The following is a 23,198-nucleotide window of genomic DNA, read 5'->3' on the forward strand; positions in this document are numbered from 1 at the left end:
TAAAAGATGTTTGCCTTAGGAAAGCATTCACACAGTAACTACGCTTTATCCTCACGCCTAAAACAATCCCGACATTGGTACTTTCACTGTCATCTTTTTTTTTTTTTTTTTTAGACCTTTGAAAGTGTCCTAAAGCACCATTTTGGACTCCCACATCCAAGCATGTGCACTTACGAATACACATCCTTACAGACTCCTATTCAAAACTGATTGATTAAAACAACAGTTGAACCTGCATTGAGATTTATTTACTATGCGGACAAAAGTATTTGTACCGTGGCAACCTCCAAAGTTGTAATATTGTAAAATGTGTTATTAAATCAACTTGAAAGTCAACCAGCGTCATTGTGGTCCACTTTGGAGGTTCCACTGTATTGCCATGCATTTTTCTTCCACTTCTGGTATTCCAATACCTTTGTCCATCTGTTTCACCAACTAAAACCCCATCAGCTGAGAAAAACACTGTTTGTAGCTCAAAATTGCTAAAAACATGCATATGTAGCAGTGCGGGCTATATGTCCGTGTACTGTATATGTATATATGCATGTATATATACGTATGTACTAGGGGTTGAACAGCGAAAGATTTTTTTATTTTTTTTTTTGTCCAATATAATGTGATGAAAGTCGAGTCGAAGTCGATTAACCGATGATGTCATTGATATTTTTCCAGCACAGTAGAGCGGCCCTCAACTTTAACACCACGGACTGGTTTCATGCGAAGACATGCTTCGACAGACAGGCATAGAAACAAACAAACAAACAAAATATTTCAAATATAACTCACCGTTTCACTAATTGTAGTTGTTGTAAATAGTGGGAAGTCTTGCACGTGTTTCTCTTCAACAAACCGGCCGGTGTGTTAGTACAGCAAAATGTTTTCAATGTTAAAATTTATTGATTTAGTTTTTGTTTTCAAGGAAAATAATATGGTGACCACTGTGGAGAGGTGGCACGCTAGTGCCCTTTATTGACCAGCCGCCACTAATTAGCACACTGTAGGTGTCTATAAGCATTATTAGATGTTTTGGCTAGATTAGACATTTCATTTCATGCAACCGCCCTAGTTCCTCACCGCCATTCCAAGGGCACTGCTCATATGAGTCTTTCAAGACTACCGATGATTTTAATAGCCTTAGCTAGCGAAGCTAACCGCTATTCTCATCCACAACCTGCTTATTCTTGTACTCTCGGACCGACGCAGACGTATGAAGACTGTGTCGCCTTCTTGGCCAGGTATTTCACTGCCGCACAGAGCTTTATAGTCTGGTGACGGCAACAGATGGGCGAGTCGAAAGTGCTCGACTGGAAGACCAGATGGCAAAAACGTGAAAAGTGATTAGTCGACTTCAAACGTTAAGGAGTAATAATGTTGACAAGTCGGCTGATCGGTTCAACCCCTAGTATGTACTGTAGTTGTCATTCCACGTGTCTGCACTATTTCTTTCTATTGTGCCATCAAGCCACTACAGCAATCAATCACACTCACAAACACATATTCTCACATACAGTACATCCATATATATATATATATACGTATATACACAGGTCTACTGGACATTGAGGGTGCGAGCGGACACGCCGTGGTGCCAGTCCCTCAGCTCGTTGTACTTTGGGCCGATCACCAACCGCGTGGTGGTCTTGTTCACTCTGCCATCCGGGACAGAAGAGAACAAGGGTTCAGGATAACAAGGTCCATGTGGAAATCTGACCACTGCAAACACCGCACTGAACAAGAAGGACTCGGATGCAGTGAAGATGGGCAGTGTTAAGAAAGCAGCACTAGTTAAAGGGGACATATTGTGGAAAAGTAACTTTTTAATACCTTTTATTGAATACACTACCTTAACTTACGAGTTAGATCGCTTGGTCTATTTCTTGACTTTGTGTTGCGACCAAAATTTCAACTGTGAAATTTCAACAAACTTCGGAAATGCTGCCCATTGAGTGAAGTGAAAACAAATGAGCAAATAATGTACTGTTATACTCTGGAATGTGGGCAAGGAGAGTCACAGTCGCCCGTGCACCTTCGATCGTTAATCGAGCAGGACAAACAGTCAAAACAGCCGGCACCTAAAAATGGGCTAATTTGTTATTTAACTTCTTAGTAACTTTTTTAAATTGTGGAAAAAATGCACAATGTCTCCTTTAATCTTTAACCGTGTGTCACGGTGTTAAACACACAAATGGCAAACCAAACACGTCAGATCAACACTGCAGTCCACCAAGGCAGTTCACAGCAAGGCTTTCATCACCAACAAATGCAACAATCTGATTGGCTACAAGCATTCACTTGGAATGCAACACTATTCCATGTGGACCACTTGACTTAAGCTCCGATGTTCACAAATGTAAAACTTACAGGTGCACTTTCACTATATTTTTCTTCACTCAATGACTACAAGAAATCAATACATCAATTAAAATGTCCATAAGATTTGGATATCTAAATAAAATCTACGTGCAACCACAACACCCAAAAGGTTTATTAGTCAGTTGTCAGTAAATTTCAATGGCAAGCACTTACTTTGTCTTCTTGGCTGTGTCTGCTTCCTCTTCTGGAGCTACAGATGGAAGGGAGGGGGGGAACGCATTTTGTATTATTAGTAGTAATAGTAGTGTTAGTAGTTGTAGTCGTAATAGTAGCAGCAGTAGTACTACAACTACTAGTAGTATTTACTAGTTTGTTTGTTTATTAATTTCCACATTTAGTTATTTCAAAACTATTGTTCGTGGTTTATAAATTAAGACAACATTAAATTCTGTTTTACTTGTTTTATACATGTATTATCATGTGGTGCCATATGTTATGTTTATTATATGTTTTTTGCTTTATGTGTGCACATATACATATACATATATATATATATATATATATATATATATATATATATATATATATAAAACCCGTGGGGGTTGGACTCCGCCAAGGCTGCCCTTTGTCATCGATTCTGTTCATGACTTTTATAGGACAGAATTTCTAAGCGCAGCCGAGGCGTAGAGGGGGTTCAGTTTGGTGGCCTCATTATTGCATCTCTGCTTTTTGCAGATGAGTTGGTTCTGTTGGCTTCATCAAGCGGTGACCTCCAACCCTCACTGGAGCGGTTAGCAGCCGAGTGTGAAGCGCCTGGGATGAGAATCAGCACCTCCAAATCTGAGACCATGGTCCTCAGTCGGAAAAGGGCGGCGTGCCCTCTCCAGGTCGGGGATGAGATCGTGCCCCAAGTGGAGGAGTTCAAATATCTTGGGGTCTTGTTAACGAGTGAGGGAAGAATAGAACGGGAGATCGACAGGCGGATCGGTGCAGCGTCTGCAGTGATGCGGACTTTGTATAGGTCTGTTGTGGTAAAGACGGAGCTAAGCCGAAAGGCCAAACTCTCTATTTACCGGTCGATCTATATTCCTACCCTCACCTATTGTCACGAGCTGTGGGCCGAAAGAACAAGATCCCGGATACAAGCGGCCAAAATGAGTTTCCTCCGCAGGGTGTCCGGGCTCTCCCTTATAGATAGGGTGAGAAGTATATACAGTATAGTAGAGTGTGTGTGTGTGTGTGTGTGTGTATATATATATATATATATATATATATATATATATATATATATGTGTGTGTGTGTGTGTGTGTGTGTGTGTGTGTGTGTGTGTGTGTGTGTATCGAGGCGCCACTGCACAACTACCTTTGAGGCCTCTTTGCCAATGACGTACCGTTCTCGGTGCCCGTAATCTGAGCCAGAATCCTGAAAGATCTGGACTGGGTGGTCCCAGTGCGCGGGCGCCAGTCCTCCGTGTCCTCCATGATGCGCTTCCGGCTGGCGTCAGCGTGGGTGGGCACGTGGTAGAACTTGATGTCCGTGTCCACGATATGTCTTCGGGGAGGCCTGGGAGGAGAGCACAGGTCAAGGTCAATCTATGCAATCAACATTGGGTTTAATTATTCACCACAAACTGTGTTAGGGATGGAAGAATTGAAATGAAATGCTTCCATGTTTGATGAGATATGGCATGAAGTTGATGGGATACAGTACACGCATCATGATAAAGGCCACTTTTACTACCTGGGTGGCTGGGGTTTTCTTGGAAAACGCAAAGGAGAGAAAGGAGACAAACTAAATTTCCTACCATGTGCGTAACACTACAAAATAAACATTTAAAGATATGCATATAGAGACAGTGAGGTTATGTGAAAAGACTTACTTTAAAATACTGTGAGGTCCACTTGTGGGGGAGGAAGAAGAAAAGACACAGTGAAATTAAAAAAAGAGAAGATAGAAGAAGAGAGCAATTTCCAGTAGAGGGAGCCAAAATATCAAAAGTCACACCCAAGACTTGACATTCGATACACTTACACTTTCTATTCTAAAACCAAGAACAAAAAGCGCTCCCAAAACATGTTACTGTTAACAATATATATATACATTACATTACATGATTGTGGTTACGGTTTACAATGGTGCACTAAATTAAACTGGCATCTATTTTCCATTTAGCTTTAAACAATAAAGGCACTACACTTAGCGTTAGTTTGTGCAGGAGTACTTTTGTTTTGTATGTACATTTTCATTCATTTTCCGAACCGCTTTTCAATTGATATTATTTTATTCCCGTTAATGTTTCTCTATCTGTACTTTTTGAAATAAATATTATGATATATTATATTGTGGTATGAAATTAAGACCACATCCAGGTATATATGTTACTATCTGTCGAAATGATTTGATTAAAACGTTTTATTGTTTATTAAAGAACACAATTTATTCATTTATATTTGTATTCATGGCTTACGGCCATACTACCGTGAGAACGCCAGATCTCATCCGATCTCGGAAGCTAAGCCGGGGGAAGACTCTAAATTGCCCGTAGGTGTGAATGGTTGTTTGTTTTTATGTACCCTGCGATTGGCTGGCGACCGGTTCAGGGTGTACCCCGCCTCTCGCCAGAAGATAGCTGGGATAGGCTCCATCAGCCAGTGACCCTTGTGAGGAGAAGCGGTCAAGAAAATGGATGGATGGATGGATTTGTATTTATTTTATTAATATATGAATGTCATGTTTATGTTTTCATTTTATTTCATATAAGGCAAGAAAAAGGGGTGAGGGCAGGCTCTACCAGCGAGTATAGAGTGACTGTACAGTTTGGCTTTAATATGAAGGTGTTTTTTTGGGGGGGGGGTTTAATGAAAAAAGAACATTAGTACATTTTCAGCATAACTACCGTCGCTGCCACGGCTGAGTGAAATCAATAAAAGGCATCGACAAGGTCAATAAATCATCAGTAAGTGCATGCAATGCACACTAGCCTTCACTCACTCACACTCATTGCATTGATTTAGGAGCTCCTCTTAACACAATCTCTTCATGTGGGTGTGGGCGCATTGACAGGTATGTGCATGTGTGCGTGTGCGTGTGTGTGTGTGACATGTTCATTATGATGATGGGTCTTACTGCATTGCACACAAAACGTGCTTGGTGAAAAGTGATCTTCGTGAAGCAAACCCAGTTAACATTATATGTAGGCATATACTGTATTTCCGCAAATGGTGGCCAAGGGGCTTTTATTTACTCATCTCGGAATCTACCAGAGGGGAGGCCTTTATAGAATGTTAAGCAAAGTCAGTTTTTGGCAAAAGGTTTGTCGTGTAGCTGAAATCCAAAAAGACTAGAGTGGTTGCATATCAGTAGCTCACTCATATGTCACATTTTGACTCGCAAACAAAGCCAAAACATTAACCAAGCGATAGCTCCTCAGTTGTAACACTCGTCAACAAGCAGTTTGTTTTGCATTTTGTTCCCTTACTGTACTGAATGTAATCTGAATCGTTAACTTAAAATCAAGGTGCAGTCCATCTCCAACAGGGATCTTTTTGCATACTGTTACACAATTAGCCATTATACTGTATATTCATATGGTTTCACTTTTAAAACAGGGCAACCATAACTACGATATCATGGAAAAGTTTGACACTTTTCTCAAGTGGACTAATTGGAGAGCAGTGCTATTAGCGGGATGGCCACCAACCCGTGGAAATACGGTATTTTTTATTTAAAACACAGCTACAGATGTTTGTCAAGACAATCATGTACTGGACATGCATCGGAAACTGACTTTGTGACCAGAGGAGCTGCTGTCGTCTGAAAAGAAGGGAAATCAAAATATTTAAAAGGGGAAATGAGTAAGACAGTCAAATCAAAACAGTTCTCAAAAGGAAGCATGCAAAAAAAAAACATGCGGAGCCGACCCAAGCTTCCCTGGGGCTGTAAGCAAAATTTGATTTTCGAGCCCTCTACTTCTGCCAATAATATTGATTATTGATCATTCATACAGCTACTATGAACTCAGCAGCTCTTGCAGTGTTGTTGAAATGATCCTATTGTCTGCCTGACATGTTTTTTTGTTTGTTTTTTTTTAAACCCATGTATGGGTTTTCATCTCTTAAAGTAGCATTTTCAGTTATGAAAATGGACTGGAGTTGATTAATATTACATTCCAAGCAATAAAGCACTAAGTGGTACAATGAATATCATTTTGCTCGACTAAAAGTAACAAAAACAAACCAGTATATGTGATGCCTTGAGAGTTTTCGTTCCTTGACCCACGCTCGGTGATGTAAAACAGGTGTATCTAAAATTATTATTTGATTTAATTAAATAGAATGTAAAGATTTAAACAATTGTTGCCACATGTTATGCTTCAATTCAGGTTCAGGTTACTTTATTGATCTCCTCCAGGGAGAAATTTGTCTCAGAGACTGGGAAAAAGCCTCATTACATGAATGACATACTGTATATGGGAGAGCACACCTAACACAAAATACTGTACATCAAGAACATTGTGCGGTTCCTTCTGGTGTGTGCACCTTGGTCACCTGGGGCAGTGTAATACAGAAATATGGATGGACGCCTCAGTAAGCTGCAGTAATATTAGTCATTCTTCACAGAGAATAAAGAATAGATGTCTGTGAGCATTGTTATATTATCTGCCTACATGTGTTGCGCCACCGTATGTGTTCAGATCCCTCTTACTTAAAGGTGTAACACCACACTGATACTTTTTTGTTTTGTATTGTTGGTTAGCATTAAGCTAAACAAGCTCGTTAGCCGAAGCTGAAGCTATGTGGTTGTTTTAAATGCACTTTTAATCCTGTTTGTTTTATGTTTAGTTTGGCAATAAACAGCTTGAAGCCTGCTTTTTGAGGAATTGTTCCCGATCTGACAAACTGCTCCTTGTTGTGAACTGAGTTGAGTTGAGTTCACTGCCACCACAGAAGACTCAAATCTCAATTGTTCTTCTCGCAAATCAAAGCAAAAAAATCCGCCGAACGACGGCTCTGATCTCGAAAAGTTTGTCAGCCGTGTGACTCGTATCTCAAGGCAACAATGTACTGAAATAATGACTTGACTGAAAAAAGACATACCTGAATCAAGGAAACAAAATATTTTTCAAACAAATGTACATTTGAATAATTAAGTCTTAAAGATTTGTAAAAAAAAAAAAAAAAAAAAAAAAAAGAAAAAAGTTTGCAAAAGCTTTCGTAAAAAAAATAAATAAATAAACTACCATAATCCAAACATTTTACTTTTCTAGTTATTGTATTCTGTTCTCCCTCAATACTCGAGGCTGTGTTGACTTTGTAATTGCTTTTGAGGGCCCTTAGCAGAGGCTTAGGGTCCTTATGGCTTGGGTCGGCTCTGAAGAAAGGACACCGCTGCAGGCATTTTACATGCGCACCCCCTTGCCTCAATACTTGCCTCACAATTGATTGAACTAACTTTTGCCACCACTCACCCATTAAAGGCTTGTCCACCCTGACTCTCAAATAGGCCTCGCCTTTGCCCCATGGCCACCTCACAGGCGTTCTCGGTGGAGTAGAGGTGGATGGGCGTGTTGTACACCGACGACTGCGGCGGGCCCACAGGGAATGAGGAAGCGGGATGAGGGTGTGAGGCGGCGGGGGTGAAGGCGAACGACGGGGACGGAATGAAGGCGGCCGAGGAGGGCCGCGAGGAAGGTTCCGACCCGCAGCCCCCGTAGGGTTTTGGAGTCTTGTTGGGTGGGGAAGGGGGATGTGTCATGGGCACGGGTTTTATGATGTCACACCTGTTCACCTGGCATGCAAATACACACAGCACAGCACACACATGGCAGTCACTGAAGCCTTTTTGGTTCTGTGAAGTGGGAATATTTTCAGGTAAATCTTGGGGGAAGTTTCTACTTTAAAGTGTTAATTTTCATATAAAGAAAATATATTGGATTTTCTTCGTATGAAAAATGGCACTTTAATGTTCAGTTTAATATATAGTGCAACCCTGCCATTCAGTGGTGAAAGGGACCAGGCCCTGCCGTGAATAGTGTAAATCCGTGAGTACTGGAAGCAGGTTTGGGCATCGTTTGAATTTGAGCGATTCCGGTCCCGATTCCAGTTCCTCATTTCGATTCCGGTTCCAAACGACGCTCGATTTAAATTCTTTTAGAGGACTGAGTCCAAAAGGTTTGCATGGTATCAATAAAGGGTGTCCAAACTCTGAACATCCATTTTCTGAGCAGCCCGCAACATAAACTAAAATGAACATTTGACTCGGGGTTCAAAAGTCACTGATGGTGTAGTGGTACACTCGCCTGACTTTGGTGCGGGCAGCGTGGGTTCAGTTCCCACTCACTCAGTGACGGTGTGAATGTGAGTGCGAATGGTTGTCCGTGTCTATGTGTGCCCTGCGACTGACTGGCGACCAGTTCGGGGTGTAGTCCGCCTTTCGCCCGAAGTCCGCTGGGATAGGCTCCGGCGCCCCGCGACCCTAACCAGGATAAGCGGTGTTGAAAATGGATGGATGGATGGACTCGGGGTTCTTTGTAACCAGTATCAATATCAAAGCTATGATCTAAAAGGCAATGTGTGTGGAACCCAACCCAATTGACTTAATGATCATTACTTAATGTTTCAACTAAAAGTTAAATATAGCATTGTTAAAATAGTTTTAACAACTGTTTTATCATATCAAATGATTTATACAGTATGTGCAAGTTTCAACTAGACTTCCTGTTTTTACTATGTCGTCTTTTATTTTCAAGGGTACGCACTGGAACTCAGCATTTTGGCACGAAGAATAATTTCACACGACACCGGTAAAAACAAAAGTAAAACGAAACGGAAGAAAAAGAGTCATGTATTGAACCAAATGCTCTGTAAAATATTGATTCCTTTACCTTCCCACCGATGAGGCACAAGGCTAGTGAACAACGTTTTTGTGAATTTTGTCCCAATCCATTGTGATGTAAAGTTGCTAGTTTGACCTTTGGTGAAGTTTTTGCTCAATGTTAAGCTTGTCATACGACTGTTTCTACTTTCTTTCGAGTATGGTACAGTAATCTATATATATTTTTTGTGTCTATCATCAGCTTTTACATTGGTTGAAAGACTAAAATAAATGCTAAAAACCACCAGTGCAAGAGTGCAACGCAGCGTTTCACCTGTTAGCTGCCTCAATGTTGGCATAGACGTATTTTATTGTTTCATTCAGTCAATTGACTTGACTGAAGTTCCGCGCGGTGTAGGCTGAGGCTCGGAGCGGGAGGGAACGCGTCAGACTTCTACACATTGTGAAAGCTTCATTTGCATAATCTAATCTTATTCCAAGTCTTACACTTTATTTTAACATAGTTAAGACACACTTTTGTTCACCACCGTTGGGCACAAGCACGTCTTTGTGCGGGTCCTTCTTCGTTGGTGTTTGCTACTTCTTCATTGGTTTTCACCACTTTCTTCATTGGGGTCGTCCAACTTCTGGCATCGAAACTGGGAACCGAAATTTTTAAATTTGAAGAATTCCGGGAGAACCAGAATGTTAGTCTTGGTTCCAATCAGTTCTCGATTCTTGATCCCCAACCCTAACTGTAAGTTAGGTCCGCCAAAAAAGGTTTAGAATTGCATATCGATGCCGTAAGATTCCGCCCAACCACTGTTTTTCTATCAGAGCAATGTCTGACTACATGAAGCTCCTCCTTGCACTTTAACATAGTTCCTACACACCAAGATGCCACAGGACGGCACCGGAGTAATAACTGGTGAATAGCAAATTGCGAACATCAGATGGGGAGGTGCCTGCCACAGTTGCACTGTATCGCAGTTTTTTTAAAAGAACTTATCTACTTGTCAAACGTGGAAGTTCATGCAATATTGCTGAAATCTGCTGTTTATAGTGTTGCTTTTATGGCTTTTTACAGCTTTCTATGTTAACATAAATATTGAAATAAATATTGATTCAAATGCATTAAAAAGTGAATATTTATATGAAATCATGAACATTTAAGTAGAAATGCAGAGTTTTCATTTTCGTGGACTCTGATTAACTGCTAGTAACGAGACACAATCTCAATCTCTTGAGAAAGGATGGAGTTACGTGCCTGTAGCTTGTCATTGCGGCCTAAATGAATCAACGGTATGCTACATCCACAAAGATGAAAGAAATATAAAAAACAATGTAACCAAATACTGTATGTATGTACTGTATGTCTGTAAAAAAAAAAAGCTGTGTGTTTTCTAATTTTAAATGTGTTTTTAAGCACATTGGCAGGGAAAAACTATTACAAATAGCTATATTTCATGATATGGAAAGGCTAAGCGGTATGGAAAATGGATGGCTGGATGGATGATGGATTATATGGTCTCTCTGTATCGTGGATTTTCACCTATAGCGGGTGGGTTTGGAACGTATCGCAGTATAAACGGGGCACAGAGACATCGGTGTGAGTAACTGTTCTACAACGTGAGTGGTATTCATGCAACAAACATATAAAACAAATCAATATTTCACAATGCACACGCAGCGATAGCTTGACACTCCAGGTGAATCATTTCCATTCTTACTGTCGGCAAATAATGAATAAATTCAAGTCCCTGCAGGCACTCCTGTTCGTCATTTAGGAGTTTTCATTAATACTGCAATATATCAGATGTTAAAATTGTTTTTAAAATATAGAATACTGTATTTTTGGAAATAGTCGCCAATAGGGGAGATGTCTATTTGGTGGGGAGGTATTTAAGTTCACGAACGTTACCTGTATATTACAATTTACGTCATGCGAAACTCAACGATTTCAGGCAACGGCAAGGATTGAGGCAGTCAGGACAAAACTAGAAACTTGAGTCACACAGCTCGCCGCAACATAAACATGGACGCACACAACATTGCGGAGTGACCACGTGGGAGTATATTGGAACAAGAATCGCCACTAAAGACGTATTACGTCTGCACGGGGAAGTCATCACAGTTAATTCAACTGAGAGAGTGTTTAGGGTGCAAATGATTTCAAATGGGCTCAGCAGTTCAACTCTTTTATGTCTGAACAATGAACAATGTTGTCATTGAACTAAGATCATTTTATTTTCCCAATGGAAAAGAGAGGCATCTGTTTGAAGGAGGCATTTTTATGGATGACGACTACGTACTGTTTTACCGATTGTAATACATTCGTCCACTGGGATTGGGGGGACGGTTTAAATGCCCACCAAAAGACATTTGGATGTTCCCCATTTGTTAGCTGCATGCGCCCCCCCCCCTTTGCACGCCCCTGGTATTTGAGGAAATAGAGCCCCATTTGTTCGGATGAATATCACCTGGCGTGTCTTGGCCTTAGTATTACTTAGTTACTATTGTTTGGTGATTCACCCGAAAAATGGGAATAAATATTGTGATCATACCTTTGGTGCCACTGGAGGGGGCTTGGAGGTACTGGCAACTCTGAAAAGAAAGAAGGCCATCATTTCAAACTCATCTCGCTCAGGGCCAGACCATAAAAACATGAGGAGGTGCAAACTGTCCTCCCAATATACAATATGGGTGCTTTTAAAGGCAGCTATTTGTAGTCTGAGAAGGTGTCCGTTAATGTGATGTTCTGTACTCTCTGATATCGTGGACACCACTTACGGCTCCATACTCCTCCAAAGGTGACCTGACGGAATGCTCTGCACACCTTTAAATGTCCTCACAAGCCAGGCCACATTCAAATTTCAAAATACAGTGGTGCCTTGACTTACGAGTTCAATTCGTACCATGACCAAGTTCGTCATTCAATTTACTCATCTATCAAATCAGTTTTCCCCATTGAAATCAATTGAAATGCCATTAATCCATTCCAGCCCAGACAAAAAAAGTACTTTTTGTTACATGTTTTCAATAACGAAAAATAGCACTACGGTTTTTGCCTTTTGATGACGAATAGGTCGGATGAGCGCGACGTGAGCGTCCGTACTGCACTCACACCGGATACATATCCAATTTATATGCACATAGGAAAAGAGGCCTGCGTCCGATATGAAAAAATCGGAATTGTCCTGCAGTGTGAACATAGCCTAGTTGACGCTCATCATAATTGCCAGGAAAACATTTGTTTTTTTCATTTGTAAAAAAAAAAACATGAATTAGTGAGGGATCGGGTAAAGAAAACTAGGCGACTAAACAGGGGATCGGGAAAAGGAATACCGTGAATAAGCAGGGTGTTACGCAAGTAACGGGGGATCGGTTCCCCCCAAGAATCTGCTTATGGCGAACTGCAAATATGTGGGGGTCCACTGCGCTGTACAAAAACATAACAAAAGAGAATTCAAAGCAATAAACTGATTTTATAAAATATAATTACTGTACGTACTGTAGTGTTCGTTTGTTGGCTGTGTGTTTTTAAGGGGTGTGGCCTAGTGAGTGACGTCAAGGGCTGGAGTCGGGTTGGCAAGTTAGCCTACGTGTGAGCGTCTCTGCGAGTGTACTCATTTTGTATTTGTATCTTTGAGGTGTGCTGACTGTGGCTAGACATGCAAGGGCATTACTCCACCTCAATTGCTCAATTCCTTTCCCACTTCACTCAAGGGGCATCTTATCTAAAGCTCACTCATAACTTAAATTAAGGTTTGCCACACAAAATTTAAAAAGAAATAACTAGCAACGTGTCGTAACTCGAAAAACTTGTTGTGGCACTCGCAAGTCAAAGTATCACTGTATATAATCACTGTGTTATTCAACGCGTTAAGGCCTGACTGAACACTACTTAAAGGTGATTAAAACTGTCTGGTAATTGAAGAGGAGTCACTGCATTCCGCCGAGAGCGAGCCCTTCTAGAAACGTCCTGCTCGTTTTCTTGCCAGAGAGTTATTTCACCATGAGATAAGCGTGGTCCCTGGGTAATGTTAAGACCCGGGGCAGCGAAATCCTGGCATGGCATAAAGTAACCAGACTAGTCCCTCTGTGCTTTCACACCTCCTGGAAACTGCTTGAATCCTATTTTGAGCAGACGCACGTCGACGTTCATCCTACCAGAGGATTTGGGGCATTATTCTACAACGGGGGAAGATTTGTGGGCTTCCCATCAACGGGAGAAGTGAAATTTAAAATGCGCCCATACTCAATGAATGAATGGCAAAAATGTAAGATCTTATATACTGTATCTACATCGCGAATAGCTTTCATCCAGATTAAGACGAGATACAAAATCCTGTTCAGATCGTGCATAAACCTACCCTAAACTAACCCTCCACCACCACAACCATAACCCTTATCCTACACTACCCTTCGCTACTCTAAACCTAACTCAAACTGACACAGTCGTAACCGACACTACTCTAACCATAATAAATAGCCATAACCCTACAGTACCCTAACTTTACATGACCATCACAAGGGGTTGCGCAACTTCAGAGATTTTTAATCAACATTATTATGGTGAAAGTCGAGTCGACGTCGACTAGTCATTGATATTATTTCAGTGGAGTACTATAATTTTACAAAATCACAGGAGGAGGGAATGCCTTGCAACAATCTGTATACAGTGCCAATGGGCAGCTCATACACCAAATTTACACAGAACACACACGCTAGAACACAGGAGCATTGACGTGAAATGGGTGAAGTACTCGCCCGCTGTCGCGTGGTTAGTGTCCAGCAGGGGGGGGGGAATCCTCTCACTGAGTGCGTTGCCACTGGGACAGCCAGGTAATGGTGCACAACTTGGTGAAATGAGGATAATTCCCTGCTCTCCTCTTCCGCTTAGTGTGATAGCTTGTGTTGTATTGTGTATCAAGGGGTTCAAACGGACGACAAGGCCCAATGCACGATTCAAGCTTTTATTTACAATCACAGGCGACAGCAACGACCCTCCCTCAGCAAAACCTGAGCATTATCAGTTCAGTACACATCCTGTAGCCGGTAAAGTCAGACCTTAAAATCAAAGCACGCCAGTACCACAACACAGTCCTTCTCAAGCTAAAACATGTGATTAGTAACTATTCAAAGTCATGCTCTAAACATTGATGTGGAGCAGTAGAGTCGACAAGTCAACTATTCTGCACAACCTTCACCCTAAACTACTCTAACCTTACACTATCCATAGCCTATACTACTCCAAACCTTAAACCCAACCATGACCCCCAAACGTTAACGACTAACACCCAATATGCATTAACAACATAGATTTTTGTTAGTCTATGATCCACTTTCTTAATCTAATTTCTAATCGAAGAGAAAATAAAGCCTTGAAAATGTGACAGGAACATGATGAGCACCAATGTTACGCAACATCCATCCATGTGTGCTGCAGCTATAATTGAAACGTTCAAATTATAGCAAGATTGGGAAGAAACAAAAACAGAAGTCGTCTCCGAGGATTTATTCAGTCGAATATCATTTATGACTTTTACACAAGTAATCTGTTTTACTGTTTTACTTTACTGTTTTACTGTCTCTGAGGATTTATTAAGTTGAATATCATTTATGACTTTCAGACAAGAAATCTGTTTTACTGTATTACTTTGGCCGGCACGGTGGACGACTGGTTGGCACATCTGCCTCACAGTTCTGGAGACCGGGGTTCAAATCCGGGCCCCGCCTGTGTGGAGTTTGCATGTTCTCCCCGTGCCTGCGTGGGTTTTCTCCGAGCACTCCGGTTTCCTCCCACATCCCAAAAACATGCGTGGTAGGTTGATTGAAGACCGTCGGTATGAATGTGAGCGTGAATGGTTGTTTGTTTGTATGTGCCCTGCGATTGGCTGGCAACCGGTTCAGGGTGTACCCCGCCCTCCTGCCAGATGATAGCTGGGATAGGTTCCAGCGTGCTCGCGACCCTAGTGAGGAGAAGCGGCTCAGAAAATGGATGGATGGATGGATTCTCAGTACCAAGTTATTTCTTATATTGCTAATAGTACAGACAGCTACAGCCGGCAAAGGAAGTACGTGTTCAATAAAAATGTAATTCTTGTCCATGGTCAAATCGCTCCCTTGTCCAAAAATTGATAAGTGATGTAATCTGGTAGAGATGAGTTTACGATGAAACCTTGTTGGAAAAGTTGTATGATGAAATCCAGTCAATAATAAGCAATTTAAAAATAGATAGTTTTCATGGATTTCAATCAGCCAAAATTGTCCATGATAGAGAAAAAGGTGCAATTTGATGTAATCAGTATATTATTGATACCGGGTACATGTAAAGAGCTGAAGTTGAATGACAAAACCAGACAAAATTCCACACCCTGGCGAAGTTCCATGACATTTGTATTAACATAAGTAAACTGGTTGAAAAGGTGTACACAAATGGCTAGCATAGAGCTCAGAGAGTTATTAAAACAGCAGTCAGAATGTGATTTAAAGTGAAGAACAGTAAAGCACATACCCATGATACCAATGTGTGAGCTTCTCTGTTGAGAAACAATGGCACCTCACACACACGCCCTAGCAGATCATTTACGCCCCGGAATGTTTGTCCATAGCTCAAATGTGTGAAGGCCAAGAGACCAAGTGGACGCGATACCGACGGTGACAACGCGACGCTGACAAGCGTGACATTCATACCTCTTGAACACCCAATGGAAATATGTACCAAGGTCTTCTGGTATGCGCCACACCAAGGAGGGCTTTAATTATTCGTTAAAGACTTTTTGCTCCCGTCACATTCACGTGTTAACTGTCAAGTAACTGTTCATTTGATCCTCTGTTCTATATAAGGGCAATACGTCGCTTAGCATGTCTGTGTTTTGCGGCTATTTTAGCCTCACTTTGAAACCTGCAGCGGTGACGACAGTGGCACTTCTTCATCTGTCATTATCGTGTTACCTACAAAGACTTTAATGAGCCTTTGCTGATGTTTGTTTGCGGGGGAAAAAAAATAAAAAATACCTTGCAGATATGATTGCAGATACCTTGCAAATCCATTTTCCCTTTGAAATTAAATGAAATGCCATCAATTTGTTCCAACATGCAGAAAAAGCCACACATTTGTTTATTATAGCTTTTTAATGAAAGTAAAATGGCACCTTAAATGTACTTGTTTCATAATTACTGTCCATATAGCAGCATTGTGCTGGATGTGTGCCTCCAAGGGGCGTGGCCTAGCGAGTGCCGTCAGGACCCGAAGTCGGGTTGGTCGGTTAGTCTGATTGCGAGCATCTGGGCTTGAGTTGTGACTTAGAGCAGCTCCTTGTGAGTGTTTTTATTTTGGATTTTTGTGTTTGTTTGTCTCGTTCAATAAACGACTCAAATCGTATCAACGACTGTGGCTCTCCTTATCCACATGCGAGGGAATTCGCTCCATTTTTAACCGCGTTACCTTTGGGCGAAATCATCTACGAATGATAAATTACCGTACGAAGAATACAGATGAAATGTGAAAAGAGTAAAGAGCTACAAAGTAAAAACACAAACTGCAAACATCCTCAACCCGGAAATTATTCGACACTACATACAGTTTTTGTTTCATTTTAAATATCAACAAAACTGTTCCTGTTCATATGAAAGACAAGCGATGTGTTGTTTTACATTTTGTTAACTTATCATACTGAACCAAACCATGATTTTTGGCATACTGTTACACTCCTGTTCTTCTACAGAATGGTTGTGATGGAACTCAGTGTGTGTACAAATCTGGCAAATTGTACTAGTTGTTCAAAATATTACATTTCGGAAGTAACTTGCGTAAAACTGTTCATTTCCCTTGTAAAAAGTGATTTGACTTATCTTTAAAGAAGAGAGAAAAAAAAACATGCTATTGACATGTACGCACCCAAACATATGCACCTCATAAAATAGCGTACAGGCCGGGTGACCGGGTTCAGGAAACGTTTAACGAAGTGGAGGAATAACACAGGCAACGATGTCACGCTTATGAAAGTCTACTTGCACCTCTTGAATGAGAATGTATGTTTGAAGACAAACCTTTGTATATCATAGAACTTTTTACATACTGTATGACCAACAATCGGTTATAATATTAAGTTTGCGTCATATATATTAATGAAAACTAGCATAATTAATCAAAATAGGCCCTTTGTTTTGTATGCAGTTATGTTCAAAGGTAAATCTTTTGTGCCCTATTAGGTAAAACTGTTTTTTTTTCTTAAAGCTGCAATGTTCTTTAGTTCTACCTTAATTTCAAGCAGACAGACCAACGTGATGAGGAAAGGATGCCAGGAGGACCAATGATTGCCAGGTGTGCTTCAGCACTTGGCTGCCCCGGCGTAAATTAGTTTGTGTGTGATGACAAAGGCACCTTGAACTTAGGGAGTCGATAAATCGGTCAATAGAGGATGGATGGTGGACAAACCGCAACTAAAACATCAGGCACCATGCAAAGGTCCAAACGCCGATCCAGTTGGGCCCAAAATCTGCAAAGCTGGACCTTTTAATGACTAAATAGTGCCTTTTTGGAATGTCCAGGCCAGAAACTAGACCCGAATCCCATTGAGAATCCTGTTAGATGACCATGCACCAAGAGATGTGTTTACAGTTGAACAGATTTGGAGCACCAGAGCGTAGAAAACTCACGTAACAGTGGTGCCTTGATTTACAAGTGCCCCAACTTGTGAGGTTTTTTTTAAATTTTTTATTTTGTTGCCAAAATTTGAGGTACAAGTCAGTCGCAGATACGCTTCCACTCGAGTTTCCACAATTAAGGTACTGTAATGCCCTCACATGTGGGCAAGGAGAGCCACAGTCACCGATACACTTTTAACGGATAATTAATCGGGACAAACGGTCAAATGCAAAAATACAGAAGGATAACACTTGCAAGAAGCTGCGCCGAACATCACATTTTTTTAATCACATGGTTAAACTTTTAAGAGTGGGTCCGATGCAGGAGACGTTAAAAATCCCTGCCTTGAAGGTAAACTCACTACATGCCCAGTAAGAGAACGTATTAATGGGGGGGGGGGGGGGGGGGGGCCCAACCTGCATGAGAAAATCCTAGTGCTTTTAGGGCATCCAAGTGGGTTCAATTAAACCATCCGCTCCAGATAAGATCTTTAAAGTCGCTGTTCCAAAGATCTTTGCTTTCCATACTATACACTACTATGTTAACTAGGCAAACTGTATGCTCAATAGAGAAAGAATGTGGAAAAAGACAGCAAAAACAAAAGACACAATTGCATTAATGGGTAGATATTATGTAAAATGTACTTTTAAATGTCTTATATACAAATAGTTGGGTCTCTGGAGTGCCTGTCCACCCATTAGGTATGAAATTACACAACCAAGTAACTCTTTTGTGAGATGCCCAATTCTGAAAATGTAGCTGAATTTTAACAAATTGTGAGGTCACACATTTACATAATATCCTCCCCCCCGCTGAGTTTCGCCCCCCTTGACCTGCCACCTAGGCTGAGCGAAGATCCACCATTTTCAAGCGAAGAGCAGTCTACACGGGGACACGAACATCTCAAAGTCAAAAACTGAGCACCTTCTGTTTATTGAACAGGGAAAACAGTCAACCACAGAAATATAAAATGACAACGCTCACAAGGAGCTGCTGTAGGCCACAGCTCACGGCTAGAGGCTCACACGCAGACTAACCAGCCAACCCGACTCCAGTTTCTGACATCACTTACTAGGCCACACCCCTTAATGGCACACATCCAACACAGATATATTACAATAATATATTTTTTTAAACAGTTTATTTTGTGACATTCTGCTGTATTATGTTTTATTTTGTAATACAATACAGTGCTATTTTTCTTTTCTAAAACAAAAACTTGTTTTTTGTTTTTGTGGGCTGGAACAGATTCATGGAATTTTAATTAAATTCACTGGGGAAAATGGATTTGATATGAGTAAATTTGCACTGTATGTCTCCTTTAAGGGAAGAACAGGAGAAAAGGAGAATATACACTTATGTGACAGTTAATATTAAAATATTGCAGTTAAAAAAAAACTACAGTTAACAAGGGTTTCGTGAAGGCAACAGTTTGACAAAGTTTTTTTTCCCATAACTTGTACTGTAGGTCATAAATATGAATAAAAACATTACCTAATACAACCCCAATTCCAATGAAGTTGGGACGTTGGGTTAAACATAAATAAAAACAGAATGCAATGAATTGCGAATCGTGTTCGACCTATATTTAATTGAATACAGAACAAAGACAAGATATGTAATGTTCAAACTGATAAGCTTTATTGTTTTTAGAAAATAATCATTAACTTGGAATTTTATGGCTGCAACACGTTCCAAAAAAGCTGGGACAGGGTCATGTTTACCACTGTGTTCCATCACCTTTTATTTTAACAACATTCAATACAGGTTTGGGAACTGAGGACAGTAATTGTTGAAGCTTTGTAGGTGGAATTCTTTCCTATTCTTGCTTGATGTACAGCTTCAGATGTTTGACAGTCCGGGGTCTCCGTTGTCCTATTTTACGCTTCATAACGCGCCACACATTTTCAATGGGAGACAGGTCTGGACTGCAGGCAGGCCATTCTAGTACCCGCACGCTTTTACTACGAAGCCACGCCTTTGCAACACGTGCAGAATGTGGTTTGGCATTGTCTTCCTGAAATAAGCAGGGACGTCCATGTAAAAGACGTTGCTTGGATGGCAGCAGATGTTTCTCCAAAACCTGTATGTACCTTTCAGCATTAATGGTGCCTTCACAGACGTGTAAGTTACCCATGCCATTGGCACTAACACAGCCCCATACCATCACAGATGCTGGCTTTTGAACTTTGCGTCCATAACAGTCCGGATGGTTCTTTTCCTCTTTGGCCCGGAGGACACGACGTCCACAATTTCCAAAAACAATTTGAAATGTGGACTCGTCGGACCACAGAACACTTTTCATCAGTCCATCTTAGATGTGCTTGGGCCCAGAGAAGCCGGCGGCGTTTCTGGGTGTTGTTGATAAATGGCTTTTGCTTTGCATAGTAGAGTTTCAAGTTGCACTTACGGATGTAGCGCCGAACTGTATTTACTGACATTGGTTTTCAGAAGTAGGTCACTGATGGTGTAGTGGTACACTCGCCTGACTTTGGTGCGGGCAGCGTGGGTTCAGTTCCCACTCAGTGACGGTGTGAATGTGAGTACGAATGGTTGTCTGTGTCTATATGTGCCCTGCGACTGACTGGCGACCAGTTCAGGGTGTAGTCCGCCTTTCGCCCGAAGTCAGCTGGGATAGGCTCCAGCGCCCCGCGACCCTAACCAGGATAAGCGGTGTTGAAAATGGATGGATGGATGGATGGTTTTCAGAAGTGTTCCTGAGCCCATGTGGTGATATCCTTTACACATCGATGTCGGTTTTTGATGCAGTGCCGCCTGAGGGAGCGAAGGTCACGGTCATTCAATGTTGGTTTTCGGCCTTACCGCTTGCATGCAGTGATTTCGCCAGATTCTCTGAACCTTTTGATGATATTATGGACCGTAGATGATGAAATCCCTAAATTCCTTGCAATTGTACGTTGAGGAACAGTGTCCTTAAACTGTTTGAATATTTTCTCACGCACTTGTTCACAAAGAGGTGAACCTCGCCCCATCTTTGCTTGTGACTGACTGAGCAATTCAGGGAAGCTCCTTTTATACCCAATCATGGCACCCACCTGTTCCCAATTAGCCTGTTCACCTGTGGGATGTTCCAAAGAGGTGTTTGATGAGCATTCCTCAACTTTCTCAGTCTTTTTTGCCACCTGTCCCAACTTTTTTGGAACATGTTGCAGCCATAAAATTCTAAATTAATGAATATTTGCTAAAAACAATCAAATTGATCAGTTTGAACATGAAATATCTTGTCTTTGTGTATACAATTAAATATAGGTTGAACATGATTTGTAAATCATTGTATTCTGTTTTTATTTATGTTTAACGCAACGTCCCAGCTTCATTGGAATTAGGGTTGTAATAGGAAATACCCTTAAGCCTGTAAAATATTTGATTGGTAGCACATGTTACCATCTGTTGTCTGGTTTGGCACACTTTACAACTGTAATAAAAAAAAATTTATTTAACTCGCGCCAATTTTCCTGCGGCTAACCGTGCTGACTGCCTTTTTTTGCTGACTACTGCGACGCAGCAACACAACAAATAAAGACGTTCGACGACACGCCTTGTGTGAGTTGGGGATAACTGGCGTACATTAAAAACAACAATAAGTATTATTTTCAATTTGTACTACATATTACGCCTTTTATGGTTCATGACATGTAATTATGTCATCCATGCTGAACTAATAAAGCAAATTACCATGCATACCTATTTTGAGAATAGTGTAAACTAAAGAGTGTGTTGATTACGATTTATTTTAAAGGTATATTTAGAGAATTATTTGCTTTGGAACAAAACTGCAGATTGTTGTTTAGGTTCGGGCTCCTCTTGACAGCCCGAAACTCATTTGTAGTCATTCTTAAGAAGTTGTGACGAGTCTGTGTTTTATTCTTCTTTCCAGAACATCCCATATGATCCCTCACAAAGTTCCAGCTGCGTGTTTGGGTATCATTGATCATGACTGACTGACAAGACTGTTTTTACCTTACAAAAAGATATATTCGGGACAGAAAAAAGAAGCGACAGATGCGTTTGAGATGTTTGGCCTATTCCTACACTATATCGCGGTTCATTTTTCACGCCTCTGCTATAGCACAGATTTTTAGGTGATTGTTTTTTTACAGCTTTTTACAGTGTACAATACAGACAGATTTTGAATTTAGAGTTCCATGCCTTCATTGTAGTACTGTATTTGTGCTGCAACAAGCCTGGCAGGACTGAGGTTAATTAGAAGAAATGCAACATAATTATAAGCAAGAAGAAGAGACAGAGAAGGTCCCCTATGAAGCTGCAGTAATAGTTGTTGTTGTTGCCTGTGAGCATTGTATGCACGATTTGCATGTTTTGCTGCTTGTGTGTGTTAAAGTGTTAAATTTGAAGGTTTACTTTTACCGCATGCTAATTTCCATTAGCCCGTCTAAAGTGTTTTGTATTACATGTTGGCATCAAGCTTGCAGACTTTCATTAGTCGCAATTACCTCCAATTACCGGAGACAAATTCCTTGTGTGTTTTTTGGACATACTTGGCAAATAAAGATGATTCTGATTCCGATTCCGATTATATGGTTTGGTTGTACATTTTAGTGTTTCAATATCCAACCATTTATTCTCTGTACTACTTGTGCTGAAGCATGTCCCAGGTGATTCTGGGCAAGAGGCAGGGTACACCCTGAACTGGTCGCCAGCCAATCACAGGGCACATACACTATACTGCCAAAAGTATTCGCTCACTTGCCTTGACTCACATATGATTTTAAGTGATATCCCATATCCATATGGTTTAACATGATGTTGGTCTACTCTTTGCAGCTATAACAGATTCAACTCTTTTGGGAAGGCTTTCAACAAGGTTTAGAAGTGAGTTCATGGGAATTTTAGCCCATTCTTCCAGGAGCATATTTGTGAGGTCACACACTGATGTTGGACAAGAACGCCTGGCTCACTGTCGACTTGAAATCAACCCAAAGATGTTCTATCGAGTTGAGTGCCGGACTTTGGACCTTGCTTGTGCACCAGTGCGCAGACATGTTGGAAGAGAAAGGGGTAATCCCCAAACTGTTTGACTGTCCAAAATCTCCTGGTATGCTGAAGCATTCAGAGTTCCTTTCACTGAAGCTCTGTGGCTAATATTTTGGACATTTCCAACTTTGTGGAAACAGTTTGGAGATGGCCCTTTCCTGTTCCAACATGACTGTGATTCGGTGCACAAATCAAGGTTGATAAAAACATGGATGAGAGAGTTTGATGTGGATGAACTTGACTGGCCTGCACAAGCCTGACCTCAACCCTATAGAACACTTTTAGATGAATTAGAGCGGAGACTGAGAGCCAGGCCTTCTCGTCCAACAACTGTGTGTAATCTCACAAATGCACTTCTGGAAAAAAATGGTAATAAATTCCCATAAACACACTCCTAAACTT

The 23,198-nt window shown here is 41.0% G+C and overlaps 1 protein-coding gene across 1 annotated transcript in view; it reads right to left on the minus strand.

The window, feature by feature from the left end:
* LOC133400650 (PDZ and LIM domain protein 5-like) overlaps positions 1-23,198 on the minus strand; it is a 57,348-nt gene that overhangs the window by 17,340 nt on the left and 16,810 nt on the right. The window contains 4 exon segments of the mRNA XM_061673510.1: positions 2,523-2,557; positions 3,705-3,877; positions 7,782-8,101; positions 11,692-11,731. Of these exon segments, the coding sequence (XP_061529494.1) occupies positions 2,523-2,557; positions 3,705-3,877; positions 7,782-8,101; positions 11,692-11,731 (568 nt within the window).

The sequence above is a fragment of the Phycodurus eques genome, chromosome 3 (assembly GCF_024500275.1).
Source record: "Phycodurus eques isolate BA_2022a chromosome 3, UOR_Pequ_1.1, whole genome shotgun sequence".
NCBI classification, from domain to species: domain Eukaryota; kingdom Metazoa; phylum Chordata; class Actinopteri; order Syngnathiformes; family Syngnathidae; genus Phycodurus; species Phycodurus eques.